We start from the raw sequence: 14,442 nt of genomic DNA on the forward strand, positions 1-14,442 counted from the left end.
TTGAGTGACTAACTCTATATATATATACATACAATATATAATTATAGAAAACAAGTCAATAAAAATTTAAGCACGACACTGAAAGTAGCATAATCGCATTGTATTATGGGAATGTTATATTACTATAATTATAGAGGGTACTATATGTATAGTTCCCTAGACACAATGCAGTATTATTATACATTGTTGCATTTTGAGTGGGCAGATCAAAGGAAACACTGTGCTGGACTCAGGCTGCATGTATAGGGAAGTGGTTTACCGTTTTGAGGGTGTTGTTAAAGGAAACAAAGCCTACATTCCTATGACATTGTGACTGTGGCTTTGATTACTCTTTACCACCAGAGTTCTAACACATGACATGTCCATAAAAGTAGTAAGATCTATAAGACTATAGATATGATAATCTTATTCTAGAGGCCTAGAAGATAAAGAGAGCTAGAGCTGAGCCACTATGATAGGGCTTCACAAATTCTTGCTGTGTGTACTGCTGCCTCTCTGTTGTAGGCTACCCTCTGGAGAGCATGACCAGAGGTACAGAGTGGAGGAGGCTAGGGAGGAGGCTAGAGCTACCAGTGAGTTTACTAGCTATAGCTACTGACTTGACCTCATCCTGCACATGCATGGTATAAATTAACCATTGAATATTCTCTTTGCAGCTCCCTGTCTGTACAAGCCTACTGATACATCCCTCAACCTTGCTGATCTGCGAAAATGGCTAACATCCGTCACGTCTGAGGTTATTCGTTATACCTACGTTACTCCCGACGATGGTACCACAATGTTTAAGGCATCTTCCATTTTTCAAGCTGATATTGCTTTTGCTTCGTCAGGAAGTAAACCGAAACAGATACGGACAAATAATTCACCTTGCTACGCCTGTGTCCCGTTATTCTTGAAAAAATTCAAACCTTCTATTTTTTCATCTTTCACAATATATGTTAGCCGTATCTCGTCCATGCGGGGGAGTGCTAGTGAACTGGAGTGTATGGCAAAACTGGTTGCAAACAAGATCAAAGTCGTGAGCATGGATTGGGAGAAGTTTGCTAATTCCTTGACCAAGGTTTGCAAAGAAGAAGTCATGAACGCTCTCAACAATAATGCAAACTTCAAGGAAGCACAAGAGGTTCTTAATGAGCAGATTCAGCAGATAAATAAATTGAGTAAGCTTAAAGGCTCGACTGTTAGTCAGTTCTGTATTTAAGTATATAGCTGATCGATTATAGATCTAGTACTGTTCTTTTTATGATATGCCATGCCTTTGTATTCCACAATAATTAAAAATGTATTACGCTATATTTAATAGACTGCCATGCATGTGTGATAACAATAATTATTATTAGTTAATAATTTAATAACACACATTTTTCCAGCCAAAATGTTTCCAAAAAAAATCTCTCATTGACAATTTTTAGTGAATGTATATAATTATATATATGCACGTCAAATTCAAGTATAGCTATACTTATCCCATTTGGATCAAGCTCGAACTATATATATGCACGTCAAATTCAAGTATCATGTACTTATCCCATTTGGATCAAGCTCGAACTACTTTATCTTACGAATCTATGACACATGTTGTTGTTAATTGTGTCTGCTCTGGTATAATTATATTATTGCTATTTACAAATCGTATGTACTGATATATAATGTTTGAGGCATGCATTTAATCTAGTGCATGCCTAGCCTCGATTCAAGGCCGATTAAAATACGTATTTTAATCGGCCTGGAATCGAGGCTAGTGCATGCCATACTCAATGCTAGACTAGCTGGCCAGTCCATCCTCTATAGGGATTGCAATCCCTAGATTGGACTGGTAAGTGAGTCTATATAACTCAATGCAGTGAAGGGGGGAAATAATTAATGCTATTTCTCCCTTCAAAGTATATAGCACGCGAGACTACATGTATATAGCCATACCGGAACTTCTTGTAGCCGTCATTGTCTGGTACCAAATGGAAACTTGTCAGGGCTATCCAAAAACAGTGCAAAAATTTCTTCTCTCTAATTTATTATTATTGGCAACCTGCATGATCATGCACATACAGTAAGATATCTATAAGGAAGTGGTTTATATATGCATGGCAACCTGCATGATCATGCACAGTAAGAGTGGTTTATCGTTTAGGAGGTGTTGCTTGCATCATTGTGACCTTGACTTTGCTCTTTACCATGCACCAGACACATGACATAGACACATGACATGCATGTCCATAAAAGTATATATTAAGGCCATGCAAAGTCAATTTGTAGTTTCTCAGGCCCTTGCGCTTGGAAATTGGCAGTTTTACAAAAAAGTTAAATATCACGTGACCTCAAATTAAAGGCACTAAAAGAAAAGAAAAGGATAAATTTGTATGGTTTTTGGTCATGAAATAATTATGACTAGGTAAAAAATTATGCACTTCCGCTTATTGAGGAAGGGATCTCAATCTGCTTGCTATTTTAGGAATAATGAGCCTGAGAAACTACAAATTGACTTTGCTTGGCCTAATAGTCCATGAGCTAGAGGTCTGGAAGAATCATATTACGAGATAGAGCTAAGCTATGATAGGGCTTCACCAATTCTTGCTGTGTGTACTGCTGCTTCTCTGTTGTAGGCTACCCTCTGGAGAACAGTTGCATGACCAGAGGTACAGAGTGGAGGAGGCTAGGGAGGAGGCTAGAGCTACCAGTGAGTTTACTTAGTTTGCAACTGACTTGACCTCATCCTGCATGCATGGTATAAATTAACCATTGAATGTTTCTCTCTGCAGCTCCCTGTCTGTACAAGCCTACTGATACATCCCTCAACCTTGCTGATCTGCGAAAATGGCTAACATCCGTCATGTCCGAGCTTAACTATACCTACGTTACTCCCGACGATGGTACCACAATGTTTAGGGCATCTTCCATTTTTCAAGCTGATTTTACTTTTGGTTCGTCAGGAAGTAAACCGAAACAGATACGGACAAACAATTCACCTTGCTACGCCTGTGTCCCGTTATTCTTGAAAAAATTCAAACCTTCTACTTTTTCATCTTTCACGATATATGTTAGCCATATCTCATCCATGGGGAGTACTACTGAACTGGAGTGTATGGCAAAACTGGTTGCAAACAAGATCAAAGTGGTGAGCATGGATTGGGAGAAGTTTGCTAATTCCTTGACCAAGGTTTGCAAAGAAGAAGTCATGAACACTCTCAACAATAATGCAAACTTCAAGGAAGCACAAGAGGTTCTTGATAAGCAGATTCAGCAGATAAATAACTTGAGCAAAAACTCGACTGTTAGTCAGTTCTGTAAGTAGCTCAATTAATTTGTGTGGTTGTTTTTGTTAATTGATTTGCTGCCTTTGTATTCGCAAAAAAATGATGCAATAAACTATAATACTCTACTAAAATTCACTGTCTTGTCATTATGTAGTTAATTGCTAAAATCGCTCTGAATTTTGTCTCGAAGTTCCTCGATAAGGGATATCTGACTCTCTTTTAGAATGCCGGGCCGTGTCTCCATAGCAACCACAGTACCTGCACAGCGTATGCATTGCGAGATCAGAGTAAAACGTACAAAAGATAACAAGTCAAATTAATTGGCATTGTATGATGGGAATACATAAGGGCATCACAAGACACAATGCCAGGCAGTACAATAGATACAAACACAGTTCTAAGCAACCAGTGAGTAGCTCATGACATGTAATCCCCTTATACTACCAATGATAGTAGTTTCACCAAAGATAGTAGTTTTTCAGTCACGTACAGTGGCGTAGCCAGGATTTTGGGAAGGGCAGGGCTCAAATCCATTGAGCAGGGCCAGAGCAGGCGCTAAATAGCTTGGAATTTTACCTAAAAAAAAGGCCATCACTTTTCATCAGCAGTAAGCATGCGCAGTAGATGGCCCTGCCCACATTTCCATTGAATGACATCATTCTAGTAACTACGCATGCAGTACAGTGCAGAATAGATTGACAGATCAAGGTGATCAAGCTGGTTTTGGAGTTCATGAAACACAAAAGGGGGGGGGGCTCTAGCCCCGTCAGCCCCCCTCTGCCTATGCCACTGACGTAGGCTGTTATACATACGATGTATGCTAAAATTAACAGCCGGATACACTCAGTGCATAATATGCATGATATTTGTTTTTGGGACTCATGATCCTTTACCTATTATTTTGTGTCCATTTGCACAATATTATGTACATGTACATGTAGGTGGCCCACTAAAATGCGCAGTAGAGTGATACTGCATGCTGTTATAATGTGTGGTATCCACTTTGTTCGTTTTGCAGGAAGCTAGTGTATTTAAAAAGAGACGAGATCGATATACAAACAGAAGTAGAAATAACTACCTCATACTACCAACCACTTTCAATTACAATATCAGGCTGCCATGTGTGGGAACATGAAGACATTGTTATACTGACCTTTGACCTGGCCGACAATCCATGGTGCTCCCAGGTAGTAGCCATACCCAAAGTTCTTATAGTCGTCATTGTCTTTTAGACCAGTCGGAAACTTGTCAGGGCCATCCAGAAACAGTGTAACTTTTTCCTCTATGGCAACCTGATCACAAGGGAAGTGGTTTAGGGGTTGTTAACATTACTTTTATTATAATTCAGTGCAAAATGATTACGCAATACTAGACTACAGAGGCCCTTACCTGACAGTACAGCTTCTCCTCTCCTCCCTCGCGACCTTTCTCCCCTCCGGCACCCACCTTGTAGATCTCTCTACCAGGACCTGTAAGGACAGTGAGTACAGCAGAGGCTATGGAGCACATGTGACGGGTACAATGTCAGCTGCTGAATAGCAACCATAACCATTGGAGATTTTACTAAGCATGACTACAATCTCATAATACTATTGGGCACGTACTGTCTTATAAAAATAAGGTAATGGTGGTTTAACTAACTAACTAGAGCATTGGTAAAGCATCTGCCAGTAGGTGCCAGAGGAGGTCCAACATGCTTACACGAATCACTACAAGTTCAGTGCATTGATGTCATTGCGGTCACATGATAACGTTCAGGCCAAATACACTAGCACTTGTATACCGTGGTTCATGCACGCATGTCAGACCTCCTCTGAGGTGCATATGGCAGTACAGATGCATGCATTTAGTGGATGTGGGGGTAGTGAAATAGAATATGATGTTATTGTACACCATGTAAACCATACACACATTGCGTGCATACCAGCGCTGCACACGACCACCATCTCTTTGGGAGTCTCCAGCATAACCAATAGACTGGAGATGGGATGGTCGCTGGTGCCCCCCAGCCTCTTGTCCAAGCCCTCCAGGTCCGATTGCCACTTCTCTCTCAACTCAGCAGGAATTATCTGAAGAGAAGATTTGTCAAATTAATGAACAAGACGTTTTAACAGGCTCGCTATCTGAAGTTACGTACAAGCTAGTGGGAAAGAAAACTTGAAGAGTGGGGGACAGTGGGGAAGAGGAAGGGGGACAGTGGGGATATTGTAGAATGGCTTGAAAAAACTAAATCTTGTTGCAGCTCCAATCATGGCTAAGTACCTGTAAGAATTCCTCGGTGGCTGGTTTCCTAAGCTGCGGAGGGAAGTCTGGCGAGACAGGAGGTCCCTCCAGACACGCCTTGATCAACCCGTCCAGTCTCCCCGAGTCCTCGAGGGCTGCCAGATCATCCAACCCACCAATCAGCTCAGAGTTGAAGAACACCTCAGGCACGCTTGTGCGACCTAAAATAATGGGGTAAATTCAACTTGTATAACTTGTATAGTGTGTGGAAGCATTCTCTTTTATAGCATATGCAGAATACATACATAGCGAATTTAATATCGGTAGAACTAGATATACGATATATCTACCTTTGGTAAGCAAATACATCAAAGGCCTCCATTCAGGCTGCTGAGTTAGAGAGATGACATCAAAACTCACTCCCTTGCTTGCCAATAGCTCTTTTGCCTTCTTACAAAACGGACAAGTGTCCAGTGAAAACACAGTGATCTTCCCCATCGTTTCTCGTTTCAATTTTCAAAGCGACTAGGAATACTCTAAAGTACTTTGACCTCTAGAATAAAATAAATTCTGTGCATGCGCATATTACAATTTAAAACTGTGTACAGCCGGGCGGCTGGCTCTGTCTTATAGCTTCATACTCCTCCTCCTCCTCCTTCTATATATAGCGGAGTCTTACAAGTTAATGGTAGCTGGTATGAAGAATAGTGGCCGGCTAGAGTCTACAAGTGCTGGTGGAATGAAGAATGGAATGGTGGCTACAAGTTCTGGTGTGAATTAGAATGGTGACTGATTGATTTTGAAATGGATGTTCATTAATTGAGTGTCATGACGAACTTTAGTATCTATACAATAGAGCTAGTGCTCATGATCCTTGCCAGTACATGTATATGGACTTTTTAGCGTCAGATTTTCTAGTTATGTTCCCTTCCTTTGGTTTGCCCATGCTCTAAATGTCATCTATAGGCTCCTGTTTTGCTCTGTTTACCCTCTAATCACTCTATATCAGCTGCTCCAATATTGGAGTAAGTCTGTCAGCTATTTACTTATTCACCCAATTTTTAAAGCCTACTCAATTTCTTTTGTGCAAAGCTGTTTCACATGAAATAATAAGATCATTATAGCCATGCATGCAGTGCCACCAGTTATGATTCAAATGACACAAATAATAAGTGCATGCAGCATCAGCAACTGCGATAGCACACAAATAGTTTATATAAGGTACGTGTAGTCACAACTGCAAACCAATTAATGATCATTGCATCCCTCTGGATTGGATTCGGAGTTGGCACACAGATATGATAAGTCAAGTCAGCAGTGTCTGAACTGAATCATTCCCATTTCAACAGCGGCCTAAAAACGAGGCTATTACTCCAAAGGTCAAAGTACTTTGGAGTATTAGCCGCAGTAGAACTTAGAAGGCGTGGTCTACAGTCTCCACTAGGAAAAGATCAGCAAACTAGAAAATGTAAAGTATGAAATTGGACACCTCAGCAAGCAGATGTGCTCCTGTTGTATTGCTTCTTTCTCCTTCCTCTCAAGGCTTCATTGCTCTGCCCTGAATCTATGGCCCCCCATGACATGGGAATTGAAATTCACTACAACTGTTGGAAGATCTTGGGCACTGCATTTTTGACTACCAACAAGGCAATGTCACAACTGGTGAATAGCTGAAATGTGTAAGTGCATACCAGGTAGATTAGTTGCATGAGAGGGGTGTTTGCAAAGGTGGATAATGTAAATTTTAATGGGGGCGCAGCCACATTCATGCACCATTAACCACTAAATGCAAATGCAGTCAATATTAATACCCAGGAAGCTATATTTTCAATAGGCCTCTGTCCACTAAGTCTAAGGGCTGTAAGAAACCGTTGACATTTTGCATTTCTGAAAGTGAGAATGGAGGCTATGCGGCTGTTAGTAATAGTTAGCTTCTCCCTCATTGTAGGGAAGCAAGTTGTCATGGCAGCACCTGCTGAAGATTATAAATTGGACGAAGACAAAGTCAAGTTTATTCAAGACGAGATTGAAAAGAAAATGCTGCAAAATGAAGTGGCTAAAGAAATGCAACTGACTAAACCAATAACTAAACCAATAACTAAACCAATAACTGACGAAGACACTCCCCATACAAGTAAGCATTCATTTTTGTTTGTTCTATGCCAGTTATGATAACTAGTTTGTTAGTTGCATTATAATTATATTTGCAGTGGAACCTCTCCCATGCAATTTAAATTATAAGTGAAAGGCCATTTCCCCAAATAAAATTGTGTACAAAACAACTCCTCATGTCTGCCAAATCATCACTCCTCTGTAACTTCTGTTTCAATGAAAGCACTGCAGGTGCTGATGCCTCGGTGGAGGTGTCAAAACTACATAATATTATTAAAGGGTCCACTGTATATTATATAGTTGCATGACTGTGTGCAGAATACAATCCATTTTATCAATTTGTGTTTCTTCACTTACGTACAGAGAAGTCTTGCTTTGATGATGGTAACGGCTCGCTGAATGAATGGTCACTGGAGCATCTAATCAACACCGTGTCTCCAAACACGTTTGTCCATGCTCCAGGCGGTGATCTTTACTATGCCACAACCGATTACGGCCGTACCCTCAACACAGACTCAGATCCACACCGAGTTTTGTTCTCCAGCTCTCTCCGACTTGGCCGTTCCCCTCCTCCGGAAAAAATCTTGCTTAATTTCCCACCGTACATGAACACATCTCTCTACTTTATTGGGACATTCGGAAGCTCTAATCATAAACCAGCTATTGGAATTCTCGGCATGTTTGGAAGTGATGGTTTGAGCATGACAATTGATCGACTGAAGTGCATTGCAAAGATGAAGTACTTGGGATTCAAGCTGATTCCATGGAACATAGACGATTTCAAGGAGAGTGTAAACGATGCCTGTGATGACCGAATCGAACAAGCTGTCAGTTCCAATGGCTTTACCGACGAACTTACAAACGTAGAGAAATTGATTCAATTTGTTACAGAAATGAGCCAAAACCCAAACGTTCAGAATTGGTGTCTCACTACCCCAACCATGCTCGCCAATATTCAGACGAGCCACGTTAAAGTTAAAATGCGATATTAACTCAAGAAAATCTCCCAGGGATTAATTCATTATTAGTGGACACAAATTGAAGACATTATTTTTAGTAGATTGTGTTATTGTAGACAATTTATATAAATTTTACTGCTGATTCTACTTGGTGTTGGTATTAATCATTAAATGTGTAACTTTTATATCACATGGTATTTGTTTGTTAACTTTATAAGGAAACTCTAGTATAGTATAGACTTAGAGATTGGGCTAGCTATATATATTGCTGCCAATCGGAGAGCAAGGTGAGTTGAAGGTGGTTCCTTCTTTAACACATGCATTTAATAGCAGAGTGCTCCACAACCTTGCATGGCGCGGCATAGCTAGATCTAGCAGATCCATATCCAGTGTTGCATGTATAGTAGAACCAGCTATGTGTTTGTTACTCTATTGCTTTTATTACACTATTAATTGAAGTATTTCCTTAATTGAAGTATTTCATGCATTGTCAGACAATTATCAGAGTAAAGAGCTACCACTAACGATATTCAACGACCCGTGAAGACGGACACACACAAAGCACTTACTCGCCCCACTCGAGCAGTATCACGTTGCAGGGCACAACTTCACTACTGTGAGTGCATGCATGTGGATAGAGATAGAGTAATTTGCAATAAACTTTTATACGTAGGTTGTCAGCTGCACCATTTCCTTGATTGAATTACATGCACCAAATTCTTTGGTAAATTTGTTTCACATTTCCGCTAATCCTTTAAATTGTTAGAAATGCCTCTGCCCTGGAAACATAATTATTACACAGTAAACTACAAATTGTTGAGCATATTTCCTTCCAGCTGCCCGGAGTATAGAGAGGGAGAGGACAAAATTAATATATAATTTGTCAGCAATTTGTAACAAGGGTAGTGTCTCCAAACCCAATCAAGGGCGTGCCAACAATCATGTATTGTATTGGCAACGTCGTTTCTATGAACTAATGTACCGTGACTATTGTACATTGCAATTAAATTTCAGCTAATGCCAACTTCTTAAGTGTCTGTAGCTAGTGAGCTAGAAAAGTGTTGAGCTTCTCCCGATAAATTATGTATGATGTCACGAGGAATCAAATGAAACCGATGATTTGCTGATAAAAGGATGTGGTTTTAGTTTGTGTAAACTTGAAAGGTAAACGTGCAAAGTGATATCTCTTGTACTCAGCTTTTAGGGGGGAGGTGGTGTGGTAGCTTTTAGGGAATTATCATAATGTTCATAACTTGTTTTGTCAACTCTTGCACGTAATCTGTTGTGTGTACTGCAGAACACCTACACATACTTATAGTAATTCATTTAATGTACGTAATTATTGTCAGGCTTCTAATATTAATTTCCCCCTTCCCCTTTATTCAGTACTGTCCTGTTCCTTGTATAACGCAACTGTTGTATGTTATTATTATTATTCTCATGGGTGCTCTTGTTTACATAGGAAGCAAATCAAACACAATGGCCATGTACTTGTGTGTAGTAGTCCTAGTTCTCTGGATAACAGTGGCACCTGTTGTGAACTGCCAGGCTGAGATTTGTGCATCACCAGATCCCCATGGTTACTGCACTGAGGGTGGTGTTGACAACTGTGCACCAAAGGATCGCTTGGTCACCTCGTCAACTGACCAATGTCGAACCAGTTTCCGATTTGCACCTGATCACAATGATATCCTAATTCCCCTGAGGTGGGAGCTGATGTTTGACTCTTATGACTACGAGAGCTTGGTGGGGCCAGTGTTTCTCAGCAGAGAGTTTGATAATGATGGAGATGTTTCGGTGAGACAAAAATGTAGCGATATTAATTTTATGTAATTAAGTATCCTTTACTTCATTGCAGACAGTGGCTGATCAGTGGGAGGATCGAGGTGGTATCTGTCAGCGCGGTTTGAGAGTGTGTGGCTATACACTGGGACCTCAAGACAACTGGGTGTTCTCCCCTCACATCAAATACCCCCCAGGAAGTACTACCCTTGGTGGGGGTCTGCCAACAGAGATCTACTTCAAAGCTTCCTTCAGATTCACTCAGTGTAGTAGTCCCTGTGTGAATAACTTTGCAGATCTATACAGATATGACACAAACAGCATTGCCTCGGAGAGTGTCCGAACAGACAGAAACAATTACCTCTCCACTCCGTTGTTTGGGACAGGAACAGAGATGACAACATCTCAATTGGATCAGACAGGGAGCAGTGGGGCTGTTTCAGATACTAGAACTCTTGCCATTACTTCTCCCTCCTCCTCGAGAACCAATGGATTCCATTTTGGCATCAGAGACTCTGGAAATTGTGGCCAAATTAACCGAATCTTCTTCTACTACACACCTTGTAAGAAACGACAAGATGGACTGGTCATCTATCCTGAGCTTGTTCGTGCCCCCAGTGGCTCTCCACCAAACGAGGGCATGGCTTGTTGTGCTCCCAACTCTCACCCCACCACCTCTCTCACCTTCAGAGCTCTCAGTGCCATTGATGGAACTACTGGTGATGAACGATGTGAGCGCAACGTAAGGTGTGAGTGTGATGCTGGGTACAGACTGATCATAAATGCAGATAGAACACATCGATGTGAAGGTATTCTATTAAGTATTGTTTTCATGCATGCAATTCATTTTTAATTTTACAATAGAATGCCCTTCTGGAACCTATCGCTCTCTGACTGATGACCAAGGCATTTGTCTAGATTGCCCAATGAACACAGCAATGGATGTGAACGGTGCTGCAATTTGCAGCTGTTTGGATGAATTCTTCAGAGATGAGCAAACTAACGAAGGCCCTGAAGTGAAGTGTACAAGTGAGTTTAAAGAAAACTCTTGTATTTCCATACTGACAGTGTTTAGGCCAGAATTCCCTTGCTCAAGTAAGTGACATTTAGACTAGTATGTCTCAATCATCTCAATTGGTCCATCTCTGCAGCTTCTCCTGGTCCACCCGGCCCTGTTCTCTGCTCTGTGGTTAGTGGCACTTTCATACGAGTTGAGTGGACCCCTCCCACTTCTCTTGGCGGCAGAACAGACACCTACTACATTGTAGAGTACCAAGCCATTAGCAGTATAGGCAATTTCATCGCCAGCCGTCCTGTATTTGGTACAACATATACCATCTCCCGCCTGGAGTCTATTACACAGTACAGAGTGGAGGTGTATTCTGAGAATGGAGTGTCTGATCAGGACACAAGGCCGGGCATTAGATCAACAAGGATGAACCAAACAGTTTGTACTACCGGAGAGGGAGGTGTGTTTACTAGTCTGCCTTTCCCACAAAGCTTGATTTCAATGCCCCTTGTGTCAATTTGATGGTGTGATGGTATAATTATCATGTATAATAGTGATGCATGTACATGTGTAGGAAGTGAATACGTTGTGTGTGTGTAGGAAGTGAATACGCTGTGTGTGTGTAGTGGCATAGTGAAAGCTATTTCACTGTACACTCACACTCAAGGAAAGCAAGTTACAGCATGTGCGTATGGTGGTTAGTAATAATTATTATAATTATTATATTACAAACTCAAACTATGGCTGTGGAAGAGAACATTGCATATAGTTATTGGGTCTAGTTTCACTCAGTTGACAAAGCATAATTATGGTGTAGTAACTGTAGTTGTATTCCTCTAGGGTTTCAGTGTAGCACCTTGAATTGGTGTGTGGTCAATTAGATACCCACCAGGTACAAGAGTTCACTGTTGTGTTTTTCTCTGCAGTACCTGAGGCTCCATCTAGTGTACAGGTTGTGGGGAACATTGTGTTTCTATGGCAACCACCTTCGAAACCAAATGGAGTGATTACTGGATATCAGATCATCATCTCATACACCGATTCGCTCACTGGTCAGGTTGTCATGGAAACACCGATTCCACTGAGTAGGGACACGTTTGTGTATGACTTGCGAACAGTCAGCTTACCTGAAAACGTGACAGCTACAATTACGGTGAGTGCTTGTTTAGCTTTTAATAGTCTCCACGTCCATTAATTAAGATGACAAACTTAAGTCTAAGTACGTGTGTTCTTTGCAGCTACACATGTGTTACTTTGAATTATCACATGCAACCTTGGCCAAAATTACGTTGAGTTTAATCTCCAAAAATAAAAGCTATATCTTAGACAGCTGTGTCTATTCAGTTTGTACCCTGTGAGAATGAGTTAGTAGAGGTTAGATGGTGATTGTATGATAATTTTGATTTCTTATAATTCCTTGCAGCTGAATGCCCAGACAGCAGCTGGATTTGGAGAGCTTAGTGCCCCCCTGTCTTTTGGTGAGTAGTCATGCACGCAGTATACGGGAAATATTAATAAGACAGCCGTTCAAATGCTGTTTGTGTGTGTTTGCTGTGGTAGTATTGAGATCTAAGACTTCCGTCCACTAAACACATTAAAGTGAGCTGTGGGCACAGCTATATGTACTTATATGGAAAGCAATATTCACCTACCGCTCTCTCTTGTACAGCTTCGAACCCCACATGTCCTACCACCCCTCCGCCCACAACACCGCCCCCTCCAGTAACCACTCAGTGCCCCACATGCCCTGAACCCGGTATGTGTGTGTGTGTGTGTGTGTGTGTGTGTGTGTGTGTGTGTGTGTGTGTGTGTGTGTGTGTGTGTGTGTGTGTGTGTGTGTGTGTGTGTGTGTGTGTGTGTGTGTGTGTGTGTGTGTGTGTGTGTGTGTGTGTGTGTGTGTGTGTGTGTGTGTGTGTGTGTGTGTGTGTGTGTGTGTGTGTGTGTGTGTGTGTGTGTGTGTGTGTGTGTGTGTGTGTGTGTGTGTGTGTGTGTGTGTGTGTGTGTGTGTGTGTGTGTGTATAGGAATACCATAAACATACCCCCTCACAACTGCATATTGGTGGTATCTCTTGAATAGAAGGTTTTTAGCTACCACCGATTGATTGGAAGATGATCTATGTTTTGTGTGTAGGCATTCAGGGATCAAAGCTTAGGCGGATGTGTATTGTATCTCATGGTGTATCGTATCTCCTGTAACTCTACACCTGTCACCTGTGCACGTCATAGCAACTTAATGTAATTGTGATTAATTTCTTTGAATGGAAGTGGATTAGGTGTACATGGTATACCTGTGTATGTTTGCATTGTCTTAAGACAAGGTAATGTTACCACATCCTGATCACCGTGTTTGTGTTCTCTGTGTGTGGTTGATGATGCCTTTGTGTGGTAGACTTGAGCTCGTACAAATTACTTCTTGGGGTAACCACTGTAGCCCCTAGCAACTCCATTTCAAGTATATCTGCAGTTTAGCTTCTCACTGCATGCATTCTCAATTTGTTATTTATTATCTCTAGGCTGCTCATTTAATGACGTGGCTCTTTATGTTGGACTAACGGCATTGGTCGCGTGTGTGATTACCGTGGGGATTTGCTTGCTCGTTTGCTGCCTGTACTACACCTGTCGAAGGTGTTGCTGTACTAAAGAGACATCAGCATATGACACCTCCAAGAAGGCGTACACTAACCCTGTCGAACTCGATAGCAAGCTTAACTGGACATAAATCATTGACATATAATACGTATCTCAATGTGGAATAACAGGAAATGTTAGCATATTTTAACTTTAAACTTGCAGTTGTTTTTCATTATAGCCTTAAAGGCGTGATGTCATTGGACACCTCATTCGTGCATACCTTTTGCTATGATACATATACTCTTCTCATTTGTCATTTGTACTTCCCACTTTATAGAATGTACAATCATTTTCTTGACTACCGTATAGCGCGAAATTTTCGAGGGGCTTAATTTTCGTGGATTTCGTGGGTTAGCAATCCTACACGAAAATTAAGTCCACGAAAATCGTTCTTTACCTGCTATAACGTGCAAGATTTAAAGGCGTGGCTTCCGGTAAGCGGTCATTCCGCGAACATTGTGCAACGAAATGGCTT

General features: G+C 41.2%; 2 protein-coding genes and 1 long non-coding RNA gene across 5 annotated transcripts; 2 read left to right on the plus strand and 1 right to left on the minus strand.

Annotated features, from left to right (window-relative positions):
* The first annotated feature begins 2,198 nt into the window (after positions 1-2,198).
* Positions 2,199-3,369, plus strand: LOC135333960 (uncharacterized). Its single transcript, XR_010394146.1, has 2 exons — positions 2,199-2,674; positions 2,757-3,369. It is a non-coding gene; the product is annotated as an uncharacterized LOC135333960 (long non-coding RNA).
* On the minus strand, positions 3,334-6,031 carry LOC135333959 (uncharacterized). The gene is made up of 6 exons (XM_064528991.1): positions 5,825-6,031; positions 5,514-5,695; positions 5,176-5,320; positions 4,641-4,720; positions 4,405-4,543; positions 3,334-3,509 (listed from the first exon to the last, which is right to left on the minus strand). The coding sequence occupies exons 1-6, from the start codon at positions 5,970-5,972 to the stop codon at positions 3,406-3,408; spliced, it is 798 nt and encodes a 265-aa protein (XP_064385061.1). The 5' UTR covers positions 5,973-6,031; the 3' UTR covers positions 3,334-3,405.
* Positions 6,032-7,264: 1,233 nt separating this feature from the next.
* LOC135333955 (ephrin type-B receptor 2-like) lies at positions 7,265-14,265 on the plus strand. 3 transcript variants are annotated; one of them, XM_064528986.1, is made up of 11 exons: positions 7,265-7,608; positions 7,950-8,832; positions 9,040-9,161; positions 10,008-10,342; positions 10,404-11,136; positions 11,192-11,422; positions 11,479-11,796; positions 12,263-12,489; positions 12,760-12,814; positions 13,006-13,092; positions 13,850-14,265. In XM_064528986.1, exons 4-11 carry the CDS (start codon positions 10,025-10,027, stop codon positions 14,053-14,055), a joined length of 2,175 nt encoding a protein of 724 aa, XP_064385056.1. In that variant the 5' UTR covers positions 7,265-7,608; positions 7,950-8,832; positions 9,040-9,161; positions 10,008-10,024; the 3' UTR covers positions 14,056-14,265. The 3 variants fall into 3 exon arrangements, with proteins under 3 accessions (XP_064385056.1, XP_064385058.1, XP_064385057.1); XM_064528988.1 differs by having other exon boundaries at positions 11,192-11,356; XM_064528987.1 differs by lacking the exons at positions 7,265-7,608; positions 7,950-8,832; positions 9,040-9,161 and adding an exon at positions 9,213-9,709.
* Positions 14,266-14,442: the final 177 nt, after the last annotated feature.

The sequence above is a fragment of the Halichondria panicea genome, chromosome 3, assembly GCF_963675165.1.
Source record: "Halichondria panicea chromosome 3, odHalPani1.1, whole genome shotgun sequence".
Lineage (NCBI taxonomy): Eukaryota > Metazoa > Porifera > Demospongiae > Suberitida > Halichondriidae > Halichondria > Halichondria panicea.

Bases quoted from the DNA above. Each gene is read 5' to 3' on its own strand.
- LOC135333955 (XM_064528986.1), top strand. From the start codon at position 10,025: ATGGCCATGTACTTGTGTGTAGTAGTCCTAGTTCTCTGGATAACAGTG. The intron at 11,797-12,262 runs GTGTGTTTACTA...TTTTCTCTGCAG, and splicing joins TTGTACTACCGGAGAGGGAG to TACCTGAGGCTCCATCTAGT. The intron at 12,815-13,005 runs GTGAGTAGTCAT...TCTCTTGTACAG, and splicing joins TAGTGCCCCCCTGTCTTTTG to CTTCGAACCCCACATGTCCT.
- LOC135333959 (XM_064528991.1), bottom strand. From the start codon at position 5,972: ATGGGGAAGATCACTGTGTTTTCACTGGACACTTGTCCGTTTTGTAAG. The intron at 5,696-5,824 runs GTAGATATATCG...CCATTATTTTAG, and splicing joins GATGTATTTGCTTACCAAAG to GTCGCACAAGCGTGCCTGAG. The intron at 4,721-5,175 runs GTATGCACGCAA...CTGTCCTTACAG, and splicing joins GGTGGTCGTGTGCAGCGCTG to GTCCTGGTAGAGAGATCTAC.